Source organism: Panulirus ornatus, chromosome 35 (assembly GCF_036320965.1).
Source record: "Panulirus ornatus isolate Po-2019 chromosome 35, ASM3632096v1, whole genome shotgun sequence".
NCBI lineage: Eukaryota > Metazoa > Arthropoda > Malacostraca > Decapoda > Palinuridae > Panulirus > Panulirus ornatus.
In genome coordinates, this window is record NC_092258.1 from 2,852,501 (window position 1) to 2,872,719 (window position 20,219).

Sequence of the window (20,219 nt, forward strand, 5' to 3'; positions counted from 1 at the left end):
CAGCATCTAGCCTTTTTTTCCTACTTTTTTACATTACATTTCTTTGAGCTCCTTATTTTTGTAGTCAGTCTCAAGTCTTACGGCATCAATATCCAGGGTGAATTTTGACAAAAGCTGAGAAGACAGGGGCGCTAGACGTTTTGTGTCACAAGCTACAAGCTTTCTCTGATAAGCAACAAGTTTCTTTTATGACAGACAGGATAGAAGTTGTCGTTAACAAGTGCGCAAGTTTTCTACGATAAGCCAAACTTAGGTCAGTCAGATGACGCGCTAGATTACCCGAACCGGTCACCAGTCACTCTTCTTGGATCGGAATCACTCCACCACGATGAACAAGAACTCAGTAGACGTGAGACTTGAACTGGACAATGATAACAGTTACCCCATACTTGATAACCCAGGACTGACAGTCACACACACACACACACACACACACACACACACACACACACGAGGAAGTGGTGAGCCAGGAGAGGGCGAGGTAGTCAAGTGCACTACCAGAGGTATAACCATAAAGACTCCTGATTGAGTTTATGATTTTACGTGTCAGAGAACCTGACCAGCTCCAGCCCTCCCCACACGACCATCCTCACAAGACCTACCTGCAGGAGGCCAGCCCGGGAGGAGGAGGAGGAGGAGGAGGAGGAGGATCACTTTCTGAGTTGTTTCCAGGTCTCTCGTGACCTACTTCTTGCCTCACACCACTTGTCTGTCCCACCACCAAGACTGACAGTCCCAAGCCACACACACACACACACACACACACACACACACACACACACACACACACACACACACACACACACTGCCTGAGGGTTTCTGTGTCCTTGCTGCCATCCAGGAAGCCTCTAGCTATCTCCTCCCTCACATTATCGTCTGTTTATGTGACTTAAAATGTTAAATCTTCCCTTCGAGAAAGATCCTTTTTTTTTTTTTTTTTCTTGCGCGTTTTATAGATGACGCATCTGCCTTGCTCGCAGCCCTACGCCTCTCCTCATAGCCTTGACCCTCAGACAAACCTGCTCCTCTCACTCCTGCACATTACTGGCAACTTTATCACTCGAAGATCTTAATGACTCAGAGGGCGATACAGTACCTGGGGAGGCAAGACTTCAGTCCTGCCTCGAACTACCACTTGGATCGTCAGCGGATGGTTAGGTGGAGGAACAAGTTACTGATACCTTGTCTATCAGGAGTGATAAGTCACCTTGGTCGTGGCTTAAGTCAAACTTATCATTTACGAGTTTTCTTTCAAGGGAGTCGGTTGCGAGGGGCAGTAATGGCTGGAGATGTATGGTCGTCTTGTCATAAGAATATTAGGTGTTAGTCTTCATTGCTGGAAATATTAATTTTGGTATTTCTTTCGCTAAAAGTCTCAAAATATTACCCGTCCCTAATCTTAATAGTTTTACGTAAACGTAATCAACAATCATGTAACGAACGTCTTTCGTAGAAGATTAATGTATAACGAATAATTCGTAAAGTACACAGATGTAAAGGAGCATCAAGCAGGCTGGCAGGCAAGCGTTTATCAAGGTTCTCCCTGCGGGGTTAAGGCGAAAGAAGACGGGACAATGGCTCCCCTGAGCTGAGCCTTACTGACCCAGCGATCATTACCGGGCCTCTTACACCAGGGATAAGATGCCTTTAAGACGTGTGCCCAGACGGTGAGGTGTAGGAGTACGTGTGTGGCCATCATCATCACCACCACCACCTACTCATGCACACACCCCACCACCCTCCCCCTCCCACACTGTAACACACACACACACCCCACCACCAATACCCCCGGCGCGCGGCACTTGGCGCGAATTCCAGACTCGGTTTTCTCTTTCGTCCTAACAAATCCCATAAACGTTTTCTTCAGAGTCGTGAAGGTGGCGCGGTTTGGATTACGGTGAGGCTGTGCTTGTGGCGGTCCTGGTTCCTCTCCTGACGGCGACAATAGAGGTAATGAGGGAGGCCCTCCGATCGCCCACCCACCCATCTTGGGAGGGATTTTCGGGGGCCGGCCTCCCTCCTCCTCCTCCTCCTCCTCCTCCTCCTCCTCCTCGTGAATACATCAATATTAACAGAAAATGGAACAATGGCGGTTGATCAGCTGGGGAGGGCGGCGGGTGACGTGCCAACCCGAGTATGTGTGTTGGGGGTTGGGGTGAGGGAGAGGGGGTGGTCCTGCTCACTCCCCCTTCTCCCCCACCACCACCACCACCACCTTGTATCTCCAACAGACACCTCCACCCAAGACCTCACCCTCCACTCTCCCTCACCTTAAGACGTCTTGTTTGAGATCTCGCCCTGTTCCACCCCCACCATCACCACTACTACCACCTACACCATCACCACCACCGCAACCAGTACCACGCTGTAACGCTGTCCTTATGGTACCCTGTACCTTGCCTCCTCACTATCCTCGTGGTACCCTGTACCTTGCCTCCTCACTATCCCTCATGGTACTCCTCATTATTCTCATGGTATCCTATGCCCTGCACCCAACCTGCCCCGTAGCAGCTCCCTCATTCACATAAACCTTTCGGCATCACTCTACTGAACCTGATTTCATCCTTCTCCTTCCCTTCCTTCTGAAGGATTAAAGAAAGAAATGAAAGAAGTGACTTACCAAGGTCATCACTGTAAACCTGAAAATGCTGAAAACCGCGAAAATAAAAACTCTTTCATAATGACCTTAACCCCTTGAGCACGACGATATAACCCTTTGAATACGACGATACAACCCCATTATCATTACTAATATCAATATCATTATCATCAATATTATTATTATTATTATTATTATTATTATTATTATTATTATTATTATCATTGCTGTCGATGTTGATGTTGTAGAAGCAGTATGTACTTGCGCCATCCCATTAATTTGGAGTATGGAGTGATTCAAGTGGAATATTCAGATTAGTAGTAGTAGTAGCAGTAGTAGTAGTAGTAGTGGTAGAAGTAGTAGTAGTAGTAGTGGTGGTAGTGGGAGTCATTATTACCGTTGTTTTGTGAGAAATCTTCAGAAAAACATGTACGAAATCTGGGCACAAGAGTGAAGAGTTAATTAGCGACCAGAGGCGAAATTTGAAAAAGGTCTGGTTCCTGCAGTAGGCTGTCTCGACCAACCGCCCATCCTTCAGGTGAAGAGTAGATAAATGACTGAGTGAAGCGTGGGGAGAGGAACCTGTGGGGCGAAGGTGGCTAGTGTGAGAAGGGCTTCCCTGTGTGTGTGTGTGTGTGTGTGTGTGTGTGTGTGTGTGTGTGTGTGTGGAGGAGGGGGAAACCGAGTCATGGACAATACAGAGGCAGGAGTTATGTGACAGGGAAGGGTCAGGGGACGGAAGGTTGGGTTGGGACGGTGTGTGTGTGAGAGAGAGAGAGAGAGAGAGAGAGAGAGAGAGAGAGAGAGAGAGAGAGAGAGAGAGAGAGAGAGAGAGAAAGCAGAAGGTAGGGCGGGCTAGGAGCAGCAGCAGCTCTGGAAGACCAGGCAGCCAGGCAGCCAGCCAGGCAGGCAGGCAGCATCGACCATTAGGCAGGGAAGAAATGAAGTTTGAAGGAAGAAGAACAAGAGGAGTGTAAGAGGAGGCGACTCATCATGAGAGGAACATGTTGGAAATGAGAAACCAAGCTGGCGGTGGGTTGGGGAAGCCATGGAAGATCGAGCAAGCAGACAAACAGGGGAATGGTGAGGGAGGCAAAGCATGCAAGCAAGCAAGCAAGCAAGCAAGCAAGCAGGGGAGGGAGGGTTTGAGGGCGCCTCATGCCTGGTGCTCAGCGAGTGGCACTAACAGTGGCCGACATGCTTCCAGCACCTGCACCGCCACCCCACCTGCCTCGCCCTCAACAACTGTTCGAACGCTGGTGTTGTCTGGTCTTGCTTCCCTCCACGCTAATCCCTACCAACCACCTTGGCCAGCCAGCCAACCACACAGCCATCCATATAGCCAGCCAACCATCTACTCAGCCAATCACACAGCCAGATAGCCAGCCAACCAGCCAGCCAGCCAACCAGCCAGCCTACCTGCCAAGCAACCAGACAACCAGTTAACCAGCCAGGCCATCCACACAATAAAGCCAGTCATCCGCACAGCCAGCCTACCAGTCATCCACAGGGCCTGGGAGCCACACCAACGTGTATTGACGACGACTGTGGGAGGTGGATGCTTACGGTGTCAGATGATGCTGACTACGGTAGATCCTGCTGACATTATGTAGGTAGTGTTGGTGGGGATGGTGGTGGGTCCGAGGAAGAGAAGGGTTGTGGTAGCAAGCTAGAAAGTGAGGTTGAGGGTCGGTCTTGTGGTGGTGGAGGAGGGCCAGGCTGTGGCGCAACCGTGTCTTTCGCGGCTCCGGGCTGCTGCTGCCTCGGCTGTGGTTAAAGGGACAACTGAGGTACATCGTGGGCGATGCTGCTCCCCGAGTGAGGAGGAGTGTGGTGGTAGTGGTGGAGGTAGCAGTAGTGGTGGTGGTGGTGGTGGTGGTAGCAGTGATGGTGGTAGTTTTTGGGGTGTTAGAGAAGTTTCCATCTCTACAGGTTAGTTCTTAAGTCATACCACCTAAACCAGTTTCATTACGTCCTTTTAAAGCACACTTCACCTAGAGATGAAACAGGTAGGAAAGGGAAACATGTTTACGGTACAAGGGGTACCTTACTAGGGGCTGTACCCCTTCGGTGGGGACATTACGTCATATCCTGCCCAGCTGGCCGGTTGGTCACCGCCAGTCGTCATGCAAAACACGTCTGTTACATTTAATGCATGTCATCACGCGTATAAAATATAGAAAATGGAGAGCATGCATATTCAACACGTGTGAGTCGTTTATGATATACATTTGCCTCATGTTTGGTGCATAGTAGATAAATCTCTCGTCTATCAGGAACATGTTGGGTTTATATCTACTATATACGTTTGATGAATGCATTATAAACATTTGATGCATATCTAGCACACACGGGAAGCACAGCAAACATGTTCAGTACATGTATATAATACATCCACGTATATAACATTGATTACATATTTAGTGCATGTGTTCATTCGTAACTTATGGTACATATCTGACAAATAGCAAGACATTTGACATATATTCTTACGTATGTTCTTGTTTATCCACATCGCAAATTGCAACCACAATCACTACGTTAATGGCCCCTTGCCACGCGCGCACACACACACACACACACACACACACACACACACACACACACACACCAAAGGATTCTTAAAACACATTTGGTTCGTCTCTTTCATTCCCGTTGTACATATTTTGTGGGCATTTGGTGCCAATGTTACAGATATGGTACATATTCAGCATATTTTGTATCAATGTGGTACAGTTTTTCGATCATATTTAACACACTTGTACCAGTTTGCGTTTAGTATTTTATAGTATTATGTATTACTGTGTTTCTCTGTATTTCAGCATTGTAACTCGGTATTAAACTGTGATGGTAAAAAAAACGTGTGACAGATAAATTGTTTATGTAAAAACGAAAGTGAGTTGTGATATTGCACCCAGATTATCGTATCTTAGTTTGATTGTTATTATTATTATCATTATTATTATGATTATTATTATCATTATCATTATTACCTTTTCATATCATTATTGATAATGATAACAATAATAATAATTATAATAATAGTAGTAATAATAATAATGATAATGATATCATTTTTATTGTCATCATTATTATCATCATTACTGTTATTATTAATATTATCAAAGACAGTATTGCTTGTAGAGAGAGTGTCATATTAAACACTTCAATTTTTTCATATATGAGATGATTCTACTCTCTCTCTCTCTCTCTCTCTCTCTCTCTCTCTCTCTCTCTCTCTCTCTCTCTCTCTCTCTCTTTCTCTCTCTCTCTCTCTCTCTCTCTCTCTCTCTCTCTCTCTCTCTCTCTCTCTCTCTCTCTCTCTCTCTCTCCATCAGCACCGCTATCCCCTCAAACGGGAGGAGGGGAAACATGAATCGCTCTCACATCCCTTCAAAGACTCCAGTTGAACGCACTGCAGAGCCGGGTAGGGGACCGTAACCCACCATGTGTGTGTGTGTCACGTGGGGAGGTAAACTATGGATCCTAACTTGCCCTCCGTAGTAGTGGGGGGGGGGGGTGTCGTTAGTTAGGCTGTAGCTGGGTCAAGCACGAGGGCTTGGAGGAGGGGCGGCAGGGTTGTCGCGAGCGCCGTGAGATGGCAGCACTGGCGTGCTTTGCGTGCGCATTCGCTTGGAATAATTGGGATGGAATGCAGTCATTTTCCGAGGAGGTGTTCTAATCCCGCCTCAAAATGGACGCCTTGGGCGTGTTCTGTCCTTTTCCAGTCTTCGATCTGCCCTCCAGCTCCTCCTCGTCACACTTACCGTAATTTCGTTTTCCGTAACTGAGTTTAAGAATGAGAGATTCGACCGTTTTCTTCCCTTTTTAAGACTACAGGATGTAGTTTAGGTCGGTGGTTCTTGGAATACGAGTTTCGTCGTTACCAACAAAGGAACATTGTTCCCCTGCAACTGTATACAGCGCAGACTACATGAGCGAGGGATACATAAGGTTAAATGATGTTTTGTACCCAGACTTGTGGAGTACATAATGTGTATCGGATTGAGGAGAATGGATAGACGGTGGTGGGGTCTGTGTGGTCTTGTGGGGTGGTCTGTGGGGTTGAAATATATCACTGTCTTAACCGTCAGTGAGGTGGAGTATTGCTACCCACACCATTACAACGAGTGGTTTATCTTTTAAAGTACGACGGTGCTACCCTTGAGCAAGACGGTACGACCCTTGAGCAAGACGGTACGACCCTTGAGCAAGACGGTACGACACTTGAGCAAGACGGTACGACACTTGAGTCAGGCGACTGTACGATGCTTAGGTATGATGGCCCCGGCTTATTTACCTGTTCGAGTCGTATCGTCGTGCTCAGGGATTGTACCATCGTACTCAAGAGTCGTACCATCATGCTCAAGAGTCGCACCGTCGTGCTAGAGTCGTACCGTCGTGCTCAAGAATCGTACCGTCGTGCTCATGGGTCGTACCATCGTGCTCAAGAGTTGTACGGTCGTTCCAAGAACGTAGGGAAAGGAATCCAAAATGTGCGGGACAGACTCTTGCGTAGGTGGGTGCTCAGAGCTGCGTAAGGCATACCCACCGCCACCACCACCTGCCTACCCCTTGAGATAGACCAGGAGGCCAGAACCAGCACATGGGGATGCCACTTAGTGAGGGAAGGAGGTGGAAGCGAGCTGCCTACACACTCACAACGCACTCCCTGGCACAACCCACTCCCCGACACACACTCAACCCACTCCCCGACACACACAACCCACTCTCCGACACACACAACCCACTTCCCGACACACACAACCCACTCTCCGACCCACACAACCCACTCTCCGACACACACTCAACCCACTCTCCGACACACACAACCCACTCCCCGACACACACACACACACACAACCCACTCTCTCTCTCTCTCTCTACTGTCCTTTTCTTCCACTGCTTTTACGAGAACTGCCAAGTTTTCCAGTAGTGTTAAGGCTAGAGCACCTCGCTTGGGCTTTGGTGTCAATGTGGTCTCTGTGTCTATGTCAACTCTGTGTAACTCTATTTCCCCATGGCTACACAATCCTTATTCACACGCACTCATTGCCACACACACTCTCCTCCATCATGTACACCGCACCCCATCAGGGTTTTTAACACAAGGCATATTAATCACCTCGTTAACTGATTGTCCTGATTAATGTCGCACGCCTTCACGCAATTACCTAATTATCTAATTAGACATTACAAGTGATGAAGTTCTGTTCTCAGACTTATATTGTCTTTCGTTACGTCTGTGTTGAAATGCTTTTCTAGATGTATGTGACTGTTTGTATAACCCAATTCCTCTCAACACAAGACTCTGAATTTCCTGGTGTTTCTCATTTCCTCCCAAAATCCAAGACGATGTTTTTCTGGTGTTTCTGATGCCTCTCCATAACCCATGATCTCTGTGTGTCTCATACTTGTATCCCACACACAACGATGCTAGATTTTATCTCGTTAGGTCAGTAATGGAACTCAAGATGATCAAGTGTTGTATATAAACGGTCTAATATGGTTATTCTTTCCACAGGTGAGTTAGCGTGTCCTGCTGGCGTCCATACTACGAGCCAGACAAGTTTATTGAGCCTCAGGACCCTCACTGTTGGGTATGTAAGTCTCTGTGTACCATGTGGTGTAGATAATGTCATACCATCATGAAGGACGATGTCATACGTTCATGACAGACTCTTTGGTACATTCATGATAGCATATGTCGTATATTCATGATGAACTGTGCCATACTTTCATGACACGGTCTGCCCTGCACTCATGGCAGGCTGGGGCATACGCTTACGACACTGTCTGCCATGCAAACATATGCCATTTACTGTGAGGATGGATACCATGAGCGTACATGAAATCTCCTGCCATTGTGTGTAGGATGTTCGTCACGTTGTCATGAGGTGATCAGCTGTTGAATGTCTTCACTTGTCTGACTCCTGTGAAATACGTTATAACCAACCATATTGTTCATAAATATAATGACCAGTTGAAGAACATTTTTGCTTATATCAAAGGACTGGCTAGATGTATTATAGGGATGTATGAAATGTATGAAATGTAGGACTCGCTGTGTGTAGAGTAGGACTCGTTGGGTGTGCTGTGGGACACTCGACACACACTCGGTCCAAGACTAGAGTCCCCCCTTCCCCCCAGCTACCATCCACCAACACCTATACCAGCCACAGAGGGTGGTAATCAACACCAGGAAATGGTCTCTTGTGGCCCCCTGCATGAAACCCGGTGATGGACGACCCAGGAGAGAGAGAGAGAGAGAGAGAGAGAGAGAGAGAGAGAGAGAGAGAGAGAGAGTGGTAGTAGTAGCTGTGGTGATAGTGAAGGAGGCTGGCATGCCCTAACCTAACCTAGCCCTGCCTGGCTGAGCCGCCTATTCAAATGTCGCCCCATTGTGCCATTGTCACCCTTATACATTGTCACCCTCACCCCTCCCTCCTGACCAGCATCCCCTCCCCCTGGGCCCTGGGACCTCACCCTCGGCCATGTTTGGGCTCAAGTATGTTAATGGGGGGGAGGGGGAGGCTAGGGCCGTGCTAGCTTTTTGGCCACACATTTCTCTTCCTCCTCCTCCTCCTCCCATTCTTCATCACCCAGCCTATGTTTAATATGACGTACTTCCCTCCTCCCTCGTGGGTTGTTGAGCTTTATCGTTTATTCCCTAAAACAGTCGAGCTTGGATATGAAGGCTGCTTGAAGTTTTGCCTCTCATCCTGTGGTTATGGATAGATATGGATGGTTGGGTTCCGGTGTAATTTGTGTGATTATGTGGACAGATAATATTGACTCAATTTTAGGCCAGTATTGCTAACAGGTACAGTGTTCGAACATGATTAGGAAACACATCCGTAATGACTACCATAGGAAGAACTGCCAAGATGAGAAGCAAAATAGATTCGTAAGATATAGGTGGATGAGTGGAGTGTGGGAGTTCAGATTGTTCTGCAGAGGAGACTGAAAGAGATGTTGTCAAGTTGGTATGAACGAGACGGCTGCTTCGATATATCGAGAACTGCTTCGACGTGCGAGAACACGGGTTACACATCACGGCTCCTCTTCCAATGAGATAGTCCTATCCAGAGGTGTTCCACGGGGTTCAGTCTTAGTGCCGGTGCTGTTTCTGTAGAGTTAAAAAGCCAAAATGAATCGAATCGTATCTCTGTTATGTTTTGGAAATGATGCTGAAACTGATAAGGCAAATTAGGACAGTTTCAGAACCAAGTGAAGATATAGTGAACGCAGAAGAAGGAAACGTGTTTCAGGAAACGATCCTCCCGCCTGGGGATTCTGTGGGGTTCATGCAGTGCACAGGAAGCTAGCCAAGTCTACTGGGCAGACCGTACATCAAGAAGTGTGGTGATGTGGCGTGTTAGTCTGTATGAAATGAGAACAGGACATATGAAGGTCTTGTGATATCTTGAATCGATGTTTGTTGTGCTGAGAAGATGGGTGGTGTCCACGGGGTAGATGAAAAATTATAACTCGTACCTTCATGGGGAGTGCTCTTGCTGCTTTCCTGACTTGTGGTGATTAGCTGGAGGAAGGCGAACGAGGTGTGACCATAGTCACGTATTTCAGCCTTTCCTTTCCATCTGGGACGCCATCTTCATACCTCCGCCGGATCACCCCAGCCGTGACACTCTCCTTCCGAGCGCCTCCCCACATTCCACATAATCCTCCCTCTTGATATCTCTACGTATCTCCCTCACACCTTCCTTCACGAACTTACCCTCCCTCCTTCGTCCCCCTACCCGTCATTGATACACCATTGTGATCTCATTAATCATAGCTCCGCCAGAGGCTCCCTCTCCCTCCCCCTGAACTCCCTCCTTTGAAAAATGTTCTTGTTATCCCTGCTTCTCTCCGCCATCATCTATCTCCCTCTTCACGGGCTGTGTTTTCCTGGTCAAGTGGCGAGGTCACTGCGTGTGACAGCAGCAGCAGTGTCCCCCCTTGGGAGGGGTTGGTGGGAGGAGGGGGACTTGAACAATAGGGAAGGTGGCAGGAGATGGGCAGGAGGAGTTCTCCCTTCCCCCTCCCCTAGAGTGATTAGGAAGGGGGAGAGGGTCTGGGGGTGAGGGAGGTGAGAGGAGTTGCTTACACGTCGGCCACTGAATCGAAGACGAGGTTGAGCACCTTCGTCCAGATCGAGGATGTGGTTGACCACCGACCCAGATGAAGAGACTTGGTTGACCATATGGCCTGGTCGAAGACGTGGTTGACCATATGGCCAGGTCGAAGACGTGGTTGACCTGCCCAGACCAAAGACTGTTACATCACCATATGAAGATCATCCACACGGGAAACTGATGTGGCCAACGTGTACCCCAGCGGTAGGAGGTTCCTCTCGTAGAGGAGGACATGTGATGGAGTGCGACCATCACTCACTTTCCCCAGGTGTCCAGGGAAGCATATTTAAGAATAATGTTTAACGCAAACATTCCTCCAGAAGTTATCTGGAAAATTTCTAATGGTTCTCAAGTGAACAAAGCCTTGGTGCAAGATTATCGAATCCATTTTGAATAAGTGTGAAGGAAAAAGAAGTATTTTTATGTATCTAGAGATAAAGAAGTCCATTTTTTGTTCCTACACAGATTCAGTATAGAATAATTCTAAAATGGTTATCGAGGGAGGCATTGAAATAATTTGTGAAAAACATTGTCACTTTGATATCATTACCTCTCCGTTTTGGGGAAGAACGTTCTTAGTAGTGATGAATAACACCCCACATCCTCCCTTGCGCCTGTGTCTTCCTTATGAACACGCTTTTATCCTCACTTTTTTCCATTATCTCCCATTTGAGCACTCACCCCTAACTTCTTCTCCTTACTTCCCATCTGACACACCCTGCCTTCTCTAATCTCTCACCTAATCCTGTTTGAACGCACCCTAACCCTCCTACTGCCCTTTCTCTGTCTTCGCGTTTGAAAAGTACGACCACCTCTTCATGCTGTACCTGACCTGACGATGGATGAGATCACGCGGACCACATCTGTTCTGCTGGAGCGCGATGGTACGATCCCTAAGGGTCAGGTCAAAGGTCAAAGATCGCACCGTCGTACTCGGGGGTCGCACCATCGTGCTCAAAGGTCGTACCGTCATGTTCAAGGGAGCTGTGGAAGCAATGATTGATCCCGTTCTTCTTCTTTTCGTGATCATTTCTGCCAGGCGTATATCATACGGAATTTTGCGAATGCTCTCGTATCAACCTGTTGGAGTTTGTAATATACGCACTTTTTACGCTAACGTTAAGCAAAATTTATGTATGCTCTAGACTGTCAACGAATCCAGAACTAAACCATCAACCATACATACGTATATTTACCTCTCTTCTCGAATTATAAGATGTGATTTTTTTCCTGCATTAGGACCAGTGTCTTTTTTCGCATTTGGAACAACATATTGAATGTCACAGCGGGTCTTTTGCTCTTCAGTTCCTTGGAACTGAAGAGCAAAAGACCCGCTGTGACATTGTGCACTTCAGCACTTCATCCTTTGTGCACTTCAGAATCACTAGACTGTTGGAGAAGGTTCGGTGTACAAGAAATTCTTCGAGTGTCAGGAAAAGTCAACATCCCGAGATGTGTCCCATAGTGATGGAAGTATCAAAGATGTAATGATAAGGAGTCAGGGCGGTATATTAGGGGTCGAGTGACATTCCAGTGTCATTACTGTGGTGGTGGTGGGTGGTGGCAGGGAGGAGGGCATGTATGGAAGGGCGTTTAGGCCTATGAGAGCGCGTCAACCGCTCCAGCCACGAGACGATGACTATCTCTGTTATAAATAAAGCGGAGCCGAGTCTCACCCTGGCTGGCTGGCTGGCCAAGCTACCACAGGACCTCCGTAACCTGAGGCCTCCCTATTTCCTTTACTCATCAACCCTTCTGCCTCCTTCTTCATCATCGTCATCATCATCAACAGCACCGCCATCATCACCACGGCCACTACCACCACTAGCAAGGCATCCTGGACTACCACCACCACTAGCAAGGCATCCTGGACCATCACCACCACTAGCAAGGCACCCTGGACTACCACTACAACTAGCAAGGCATCCTGGACTACCACCACCACTAGCAAGGCATCCTGGACTACCACCACCACTAGCAAAGCACCGTGGACTACCACCACCACTAGCAAGGCATCCTGGACTACCACCACCACTAGCAAGGCATCCTGGACTACCACCACCACTAGCAAGGCATCCTGGACTACCACCACCACTAGCAAGGCATCCTGGACTACTACCACCACTAGCAAAGCACCGTGGACTACCACCACCACTAGCAAGGCATCCTGGACTACCACCACCACTAGCAAGGCATCCTGGACTACCACCACCACTAGCAAGGCATCCTGGACTACCACCACCACTAGCAAGGCATCCTGGACTACCACCACCACTAGCAAAGCACCGTGGACTACCACCACCACTAGCAAGGCATCCTGGACTACCACCACCACTAGCAAGGCATCCTGGACTACCACTACCACCGTCCACCCCTGAGGCCTCCGCCCTCTGCCTGGCACCCGTCATACAGTGTCGTCTTTCCTAGCTTTATCGTACCGTCCACGGTCACTGCTCTTGTGAAATTTGATCCCTTATACCTGAGTAGTCTGGCTGCAGAGGCCGCCCTGGCGCCTTCCATCAGTACGTCCTCAGTTCCCTCTGTAACTCCATACACTCCCAAGTCTGTCGAGCGCCCGTGGTGGATTCCTCGCGCCATATGAGACGCTGAAGGGCTAGGGAGTATTTGCTTGCCATGGTGTGTTGTGGTGGATGTTTATAGTTTCTGTAGTCCATTGCATCGGTCCATTTCCTCACACAGCTTTCCCCATCAGCACATTTATCGCTCCTGCTGCTTCAGTGGCCTCAATTATCTCTCGTATCTTATTTCTTCAGCCACATTCGTCATCAGTTTCTTAATCAGGACGGTACGAGCTTTGAGCACAACAGTACGACCTCGGAGCTGGACGGTGTGCTCCTTGTAAGCGCTGGTACGACCGTACAAGAGGATCTTCCGTGTCCCTAGGCCTCACTGGGGCCCACCTGTCACCTTCCTATGTTGATATATTGCACCCACCGGACGCTCTACACCCACCCATGCCAGGACTGAAATACTGTGTCTCTGAATATATAGACAAGTTAAAATTTCAGAATCGACGGTTCGGTCGTTTAGCACAAAGATTCTGTCGTTTAACAAGACGGTTCGGTCCTTTAGCGCGCCGGTTCCGTCTTCAAACACGACTGTACGACCCTTGAGCACGACGGCACGATGGCATGACCATCTCGCTCAGGCGGTTGAAAAGACGAATAAAAAAGGCTTCACTACATCAACTACACAGCCTAACAACCCCTGCTTATCTCCTGCACAGATAAGCTTTCAACTTCCCCCCTCCCTCCCATCATCTCGAACTCTGCTGTGTACCTCAGGTTCCATACCGGCGTACCACTACCCTAATCTCCCCTCCACTCTGTGTACCGCCTTACGTCTAAAACATGAGTAAATCTTACACTCATAACTGTTTACAAAATGCCATTAGAACATATAATCGGACACCTTCTTGATATAAGAAACTGTATTCTAATTCTTTTTTACTGGAGACTGGAATGTCTGAAATTTAACACCACATACCATCTGGACTCTCTCTCTCTCTCTCTCTCTCTCTCTCTCTCTCTCTCTCTCTCTCTCTCTCTCTCTCTCTCTCTCTCTCTCTCTCTCTTTCTCTCGTACCATACCAGGGTCAAGCGTACCCCGGGTTGGGAAGCCGCTGGTCTGAACCATATCCTAGCCTTTCTTAAGGTATTGTAGGACAGGTGAAGTAGTTCTCCGCAACCTCCGTGTGCTTCTGTGCTTCTCACTCATAAGCACATCTCTTATTTTCGTCCTCATTAAGGTCTTATCTATGAGGTACCGATGCTCAGTGTACATAATGTTCTTGCTGGTGTCCTAAACTTGTCTAACGTTTCTCTTACACTGTTTCGGTACATCACTAATAAGGTGACCAAAGTTTATACCAAGTAGAAGCCAGTAGTATAATTCTTCTTATGTTACAGTAACACAGCGTTTCCTGGCTTGTGTCATATTCTCAATGTGTAAGGACAGTGCGGTATTGCTCAGGTTTACGTACAAAAGTCAGGGATTAATAGAAAAAAGGATTGACCAATGAGAGGGGCAGTGGGTGGCTATTCCCTTGGCTGACCAATGAAAGCTCGCTGCCTCAGGTCAGAAGAGTGAACTGCTACGTGACGTCACCACTTCTCGTCCCGCTCTCGCTGGGTCAGGTCAGATGCGAGCGCTAGGCAACACCAGGCAACACTGAGGAAAATACATACAGGACACAATGCATTAGTCTAAGCCCCGTGATCGTCACATACTTCATCAAAGATGTAGTGCAAGTTTCTACCTTAATACTATCAAGAATCACGAGTCTCCTTAAGAAACTCTACGGGAATTGACACTATATCTTCCCCCTAAAAGAAAATATTGATTAACATACACCTGAGATGGCCATCGCCTTGAAGTTATACAGAAGACACAATGGAAAAAAAAAAGACGATTCAGCACTGATACCAGCAGCATCTTGATGAGGATTACAATGTCTTGAGCTCATCACTGAACACAAGAAGACTACAGGACAACCATCACTCGTTGTTATCATCATCACTGTAATTGTTATCCTCACCGTCATTGTTATCAGTCATTTGATATCTTAACGTCACTGTCAACAGTGTCCATAGTTGTCATACTTTTCTTTTTATTTCCTCATACCTCCTGACTGTAAACATTTGTAGAAATGCATAAAAGCAAAGGGTATTTTATTACAGGTGTACAAGTATATAGATGTGTGAAAATGTACTAATATATATTAACATTGGTGTATGAAAGATGTATCATTGTAGTTATATCAATGATGTTTTATTGTATTTGTATCCATGTAGATGTAGGCGTTTCAGTGTTGTATCATTCTATGTGTCCATGTAGATTCAGGTGTATTAGTGGTGCATCATTGTACGTGTCTCCACGTAGATGTAGGTGTAGGTGTATCAGTGATGTATAATTGTATATGTGTTCGTGTAGATATAGGTGTATAAGTGCCGTATCATTGTATGAATATTCTTATAGACATAGCTGTATTGATGATGGTGAAGAACACAGATGTATCATTGTATTCATCAGTGGAAGGGTACAAATTAATGGTAAAGAAGGAATGCTACTGTAGGCGTTTGAAAGCATTATTGTAGATAATGTCACAGTTACCTTAGCTGTATATTCATTACTGTAGCTGTGGTAATTATGGGGTATCAGTTTAATGAAGAAATGGGAGCGATGTATCAAGGAATGGGTTCGTTATGATTGTATATAGGTCAATGTATCAGTGTTGGAGTATTAATCTAAATTCAATTCTGTAAGGATGTCATTGCAGCTGTTTCAATGTGCGTGTATTATCGTATGAACGTCAGTATAAGACTATCATTCTTGGTGTAGGTTTCAAAGTGTATAGAGTAGGTGTACTGGTATAGGAATACCATGTTAGGTGTATGAATATATGTATATCATCGTACGCAAGTCAGTGTGGGTGTGTGATTGTAGTGTATCAGGGAAGAGGCGTTACTTAGAGAGAACGGGTGTAGGAGTGTCAGGGTAAGTGTATGACTGTGGGCAGCGTCAGTACAGGTGATATGACCGGACAGTACAGAATGTAAGCATGCCACTGAAAGTAGGTAATACAAGTAGATGAAAGAGGGAGTTCCCGGGACACCATACCTATCATGGGTGTGACGTAGACTATATCACTGTAGGTGTATCGTCGACGGAATTCACAATGGGGTCTACTGTTGTATGCCGGGTGTTTAAGCATTGTAGATGTAGTGGTGTTGTTGGTGTAGTACAGGTGTTGCTAGGGGTTCTAAGTGTCCTGTCGCATGGCAGGTGTAGGTGTAGCTAACTAACTAACTAATTAATGTGGGTGTACCGTTGCAGAGGAGGAGTGTTGGCGGTGCGCGGGCTGGGACCCCGGGTTACCTGTCGACGGCGATGTGAAGATGAAGGCCGCCCCCGCCCCGGCCGGGGACCCGCGCCCCTCACTCACGCCGGACCCGTCCACGCAGCTCGGGGTTGGTGGTGGCGCGCCGCCCCCCTGCAACACCACCAGCACAGACACTACCTCCAGCAGCGACAGTGGCCGTGAGAGTGGTGGGCGGTGGGCGGCGGCGGTACTACTCTTGACGCATATTGTGGAGATCGCTGCCATGGTGGCTGCCACCTTAGACCACGGCCTCTCCACCCACCTCCCGGCCAGAGACACCCACGATCCGCCCGAGGCCACCCATGCACCGCTGGAGGTTACCCACGCGCCGCCCGAGGTCACCCATATGCCTCCTGAGGCCGCCTTGGACAGGAGGCAGGGCGTGTGGGATCAGGCGGCCATGCCCCTGCAGGTAGCGGTGGGAGGAGCGCCCCTGGTGGTCATCACAGCCATCTCCCTGGCGTGGGCGGTGCGGGCGCAAGACTTTTCAGGCAGAGCCACGGCCCGCATGTTGTGCTGGCTCCTGCACGTCCTTCAGGCCTCCATCCTCTGGCGCTTTCTCAAGGTCCACCTCGCCTTCGACTCGAGCGACGTGGCCGAGTTAGGGACGCTGCGCTTCGTGCAGGTGCACGTGCACACGTTGCCCTTCCTGATCTTGCACGTAGCCATGATGGTAGGGGACGGCGGGGAGCCTGGCGCTGTGAGCGTCCTGGTAGCAGCGGTCATGGTGGTGTCGGCAGTGGTGACCATCATCGTGGCCACCACAGCCAGCCACAGCAGCCGCCCGTCCTCCCTCACCCCGCCCACCATCACGCAGGTCGCACACAACCCCATCCACGGGCCGGGCGCCGACCCTAGCCACGACGTGGCAGCCCGGGTGGTGGTCGCCGTCACCACTTCCTGCGTCATGTGGAGCAGAGCGGTGGCTGTGGCCACACTCTTTTGCCTCCACCTGACCTGGGCCTGTGCCCTGGTCGTCCTCCACTGGCTGGCGGCGCTCGTCTGGCTCAGTCTGCAGCCGGAGCTAGAGCCCGTCACGCTGGGTCCCGTGCGTAGGGCTCTCCGCCGAGCGTTCCTCGCCTACCTTCTGCTGTGGGATTGGCACGTCTTCCGTGACGACGCCACGGCCCTGACGGTGTGCGCGCGGCCTCGCCTCCCAGCAGCCTACTATACCATCGCTGCCATCCAGAACGTGGCCGTCACCGCCACTTGGTACACCACGGGCAGGGACGTCCTCCCTGTAGTCCGTACCGCAGCCCTCTCGTCCGTGCTGGCCGCCCAGGCCGTGGCGCTGCTACTCTTGGCACTCTCCTACCTCTACTGCTCCTCGCTCCTGCCCTCCTGGCCTCGTGACAAGGCCTCCGCCATCGCCAGGACGGCCTCGCTAGTCATCCCAACAGCCAAGTCTGCGCCCACAATTACCTTCGACACCCAGGAACACAACAACTCCTACGTCGACTTTAAGGACGTCGAAGAAGGCGAGGTGCCAGAAGTTCAGAATAAAAGAGACGAGGATTCGAACCGGGAAGTCGTAACGCCTTTGAAGAATATGCCACCGATGGCCCACTCTACGCCTCGCACGCCCCTGCCGCTGCCCCCACGCCTCATGGCAGCCCACCTCCCACCCACCATGTTCAGCTTCTCACACGACATCTTGCCCCCACGGCTGGCCAAGTCTGAGCGATCGTCCACGGACAACGGGTCTTTTAACTCACGAAACACCAACACGCTCCCGACGCAGCTGCCACCGGAGTACGACCTGCTGCACAGAGCTCACGGGTCATTCTCGGACAGCTTCAGTTCGCTCTCCTGCGGCACCATCCACCGCGCTTCAACCACCGCCCGAGTCATGGCTGCTCATGCCCAGGATGTGAGGGCCCAGCAACGGACACCGCCGCCCTCCATCAAGCTCACCTTCGCCTCTCATTCCTCCTGCAGGAATGGCTTCTGCCACTGTAAGTTATTCGATGGCATCGAGAGCCCCTGCGACGTGGAGGGAAAAGACGAGGAGAGAAAAGAGCCGCAGGAAAGACACCCCAGAGCAGTCGAGGACAAAGGTTATATAAACAAAGGATGTGGCGGTCGAGATTTGGTCGACAACATCGACGACCAGACGGGCCAGGTGATGGGCGGGATGGGTGTGTTGCGCGGTACGCCCACAGCCGTGCAGGCCACGTGCGAGTCCGCACCGCAGGTGGCGGTGGTGCGGGGCATTCAGAGGTTTCGTGTGGTGTGCGCCGCCTGCCTGCAGGCCCACGACCCTCTCCTCACCCGCTGTCACAGCCACACCACTCCCCCTGAGCCGATATTCGCACGGTGCCACTCTCAGACCTCGCCGCAAGAGACGCTCCTCTCCCCTGTGTGCCACGGTGTGCCACTTGTGCGGTGTCCCACCCTCAGCCGCTCATGTGTGGGCCTGGGCGGCGGCTCCAGCACTGACTACCCGTCCGACACTGAGGTGACGGCCAACGCCGACACCCTGAGCTCCGCGTCAGCAGACTCCCACTCGACCTACAGCACGTGGCCCGTGGGTCGCGGCCCCGGGATGGCACGCCTTCTACAGCTGCATCCTGGCTCTCACGATTACGTGACGGCGTGGCTGCGGCACCAGCAGGCCCGGGGACCCCGCATGCCCCCTGCACCGCCCCCTCAAGTAGGTCACGAGTCCTCCCACTCCGTCAGTCCTGACCCGCCTCCCCGCCGTCAGCGTCGCCCCAGGCGCCACCTGCCTCGCCCCCGGCGTCATAAGGACCCCCCGCCGCCACACCTGCTACAAGATCTGGAGACCGTGGTGTGAGTACACACAGGTGTTGCTCCTACACCTGTTTGTGTGTGTGAGACATCAGTGCAGATACCGTGAACTGTGACTCGTATGGCACTGCTGAAGCAAGAGTTATACCTGCATGTTCGGTGCTGTAAGTGCGAAGTGCCTGTGTATCTGGCGCTAGCAGGGAACGAGCGCCGCCTCCGTCAGGGTGACGCAAGCAGGAGGCCAGGACTGGGTGGGGCGGCGTGAGTGCGGGTGTGCAGGCGCGTGTCGAGGTAGCGGGCGCGAGGTCTGCTGCGTTACAGTCTCAGGGTGCGGACGGGTGGGAGCCGGCTAGGCTCCACTGCTCACCGGGGAGGGTCTTGCCCGCCTACACCCGGGCAGCCCGCCCACCACCCTAGCTGGGCGGAGGGCAGGGTACGGGCGGTGCGGGCTGGACCTCCTACGTAATATAAGTCATATATATATATATATATATATATATATATATATATATATATATATATATATATATATATATATATATATATATAATCATGTGCCGTGGCCGGCGCTTATGCTATGCCACCAATGACAGATGTATGCTAAGTCCTTTATAACACTTTTGATAATATATTTTTAAGATAAAATACTTTTGGAATCTTTGCATCTCATTTCATCCTTTTGACAATACAGTTATTGTATATGACAAACTGAAAATATACTATTATTTCACTGCATATATGTATATATGTGTATGTACATATGAGGTAGTCGTATACATATACATATATACACACACGTGTAAGGTGACCATATATAATGGCAAGGGGA

General features: G+C 49.6%; 1 protein-coding gene across 7 annotated transcripts in view; it reads left to right on the forward strand.

The window, feature by feature from the left end:
• Positions 1-19,952, forward strand: part of LOC139760081 (uncharacterized) — a 136,686-nt gene extending 116,734 nt beyond the window's left edge. For 5 of the 7 annotated variants that reach the window (XM_071682884.1, XM_071682885.1, XM_071682882.1 and 2 more), the window contains 2 exons: positions 8,124-8,199; positions 16,594-19,951. In XM_071682884.1, coding sequence (XP_071538985.1) covers positions 16,656-19,436 — 2,781 coding nt within the window. In that variant the 5' untranslated portion in view covers positions 8,124-8,199; positions 16,594-16,655 and the 3' untranslated portion in view covers positions 19,437-19,951. Of the gene's footprint in view, positions 1-8,123; positions 8,200-16,593 lie in introns of all 7 variants that reach the window. The other 2 variants (XM_071682888.1, XM_071682883.1) reach the window with 2 other exon arrangements.
• Positions 19,953-20,219: the final 267 nt, after the last annotated feature.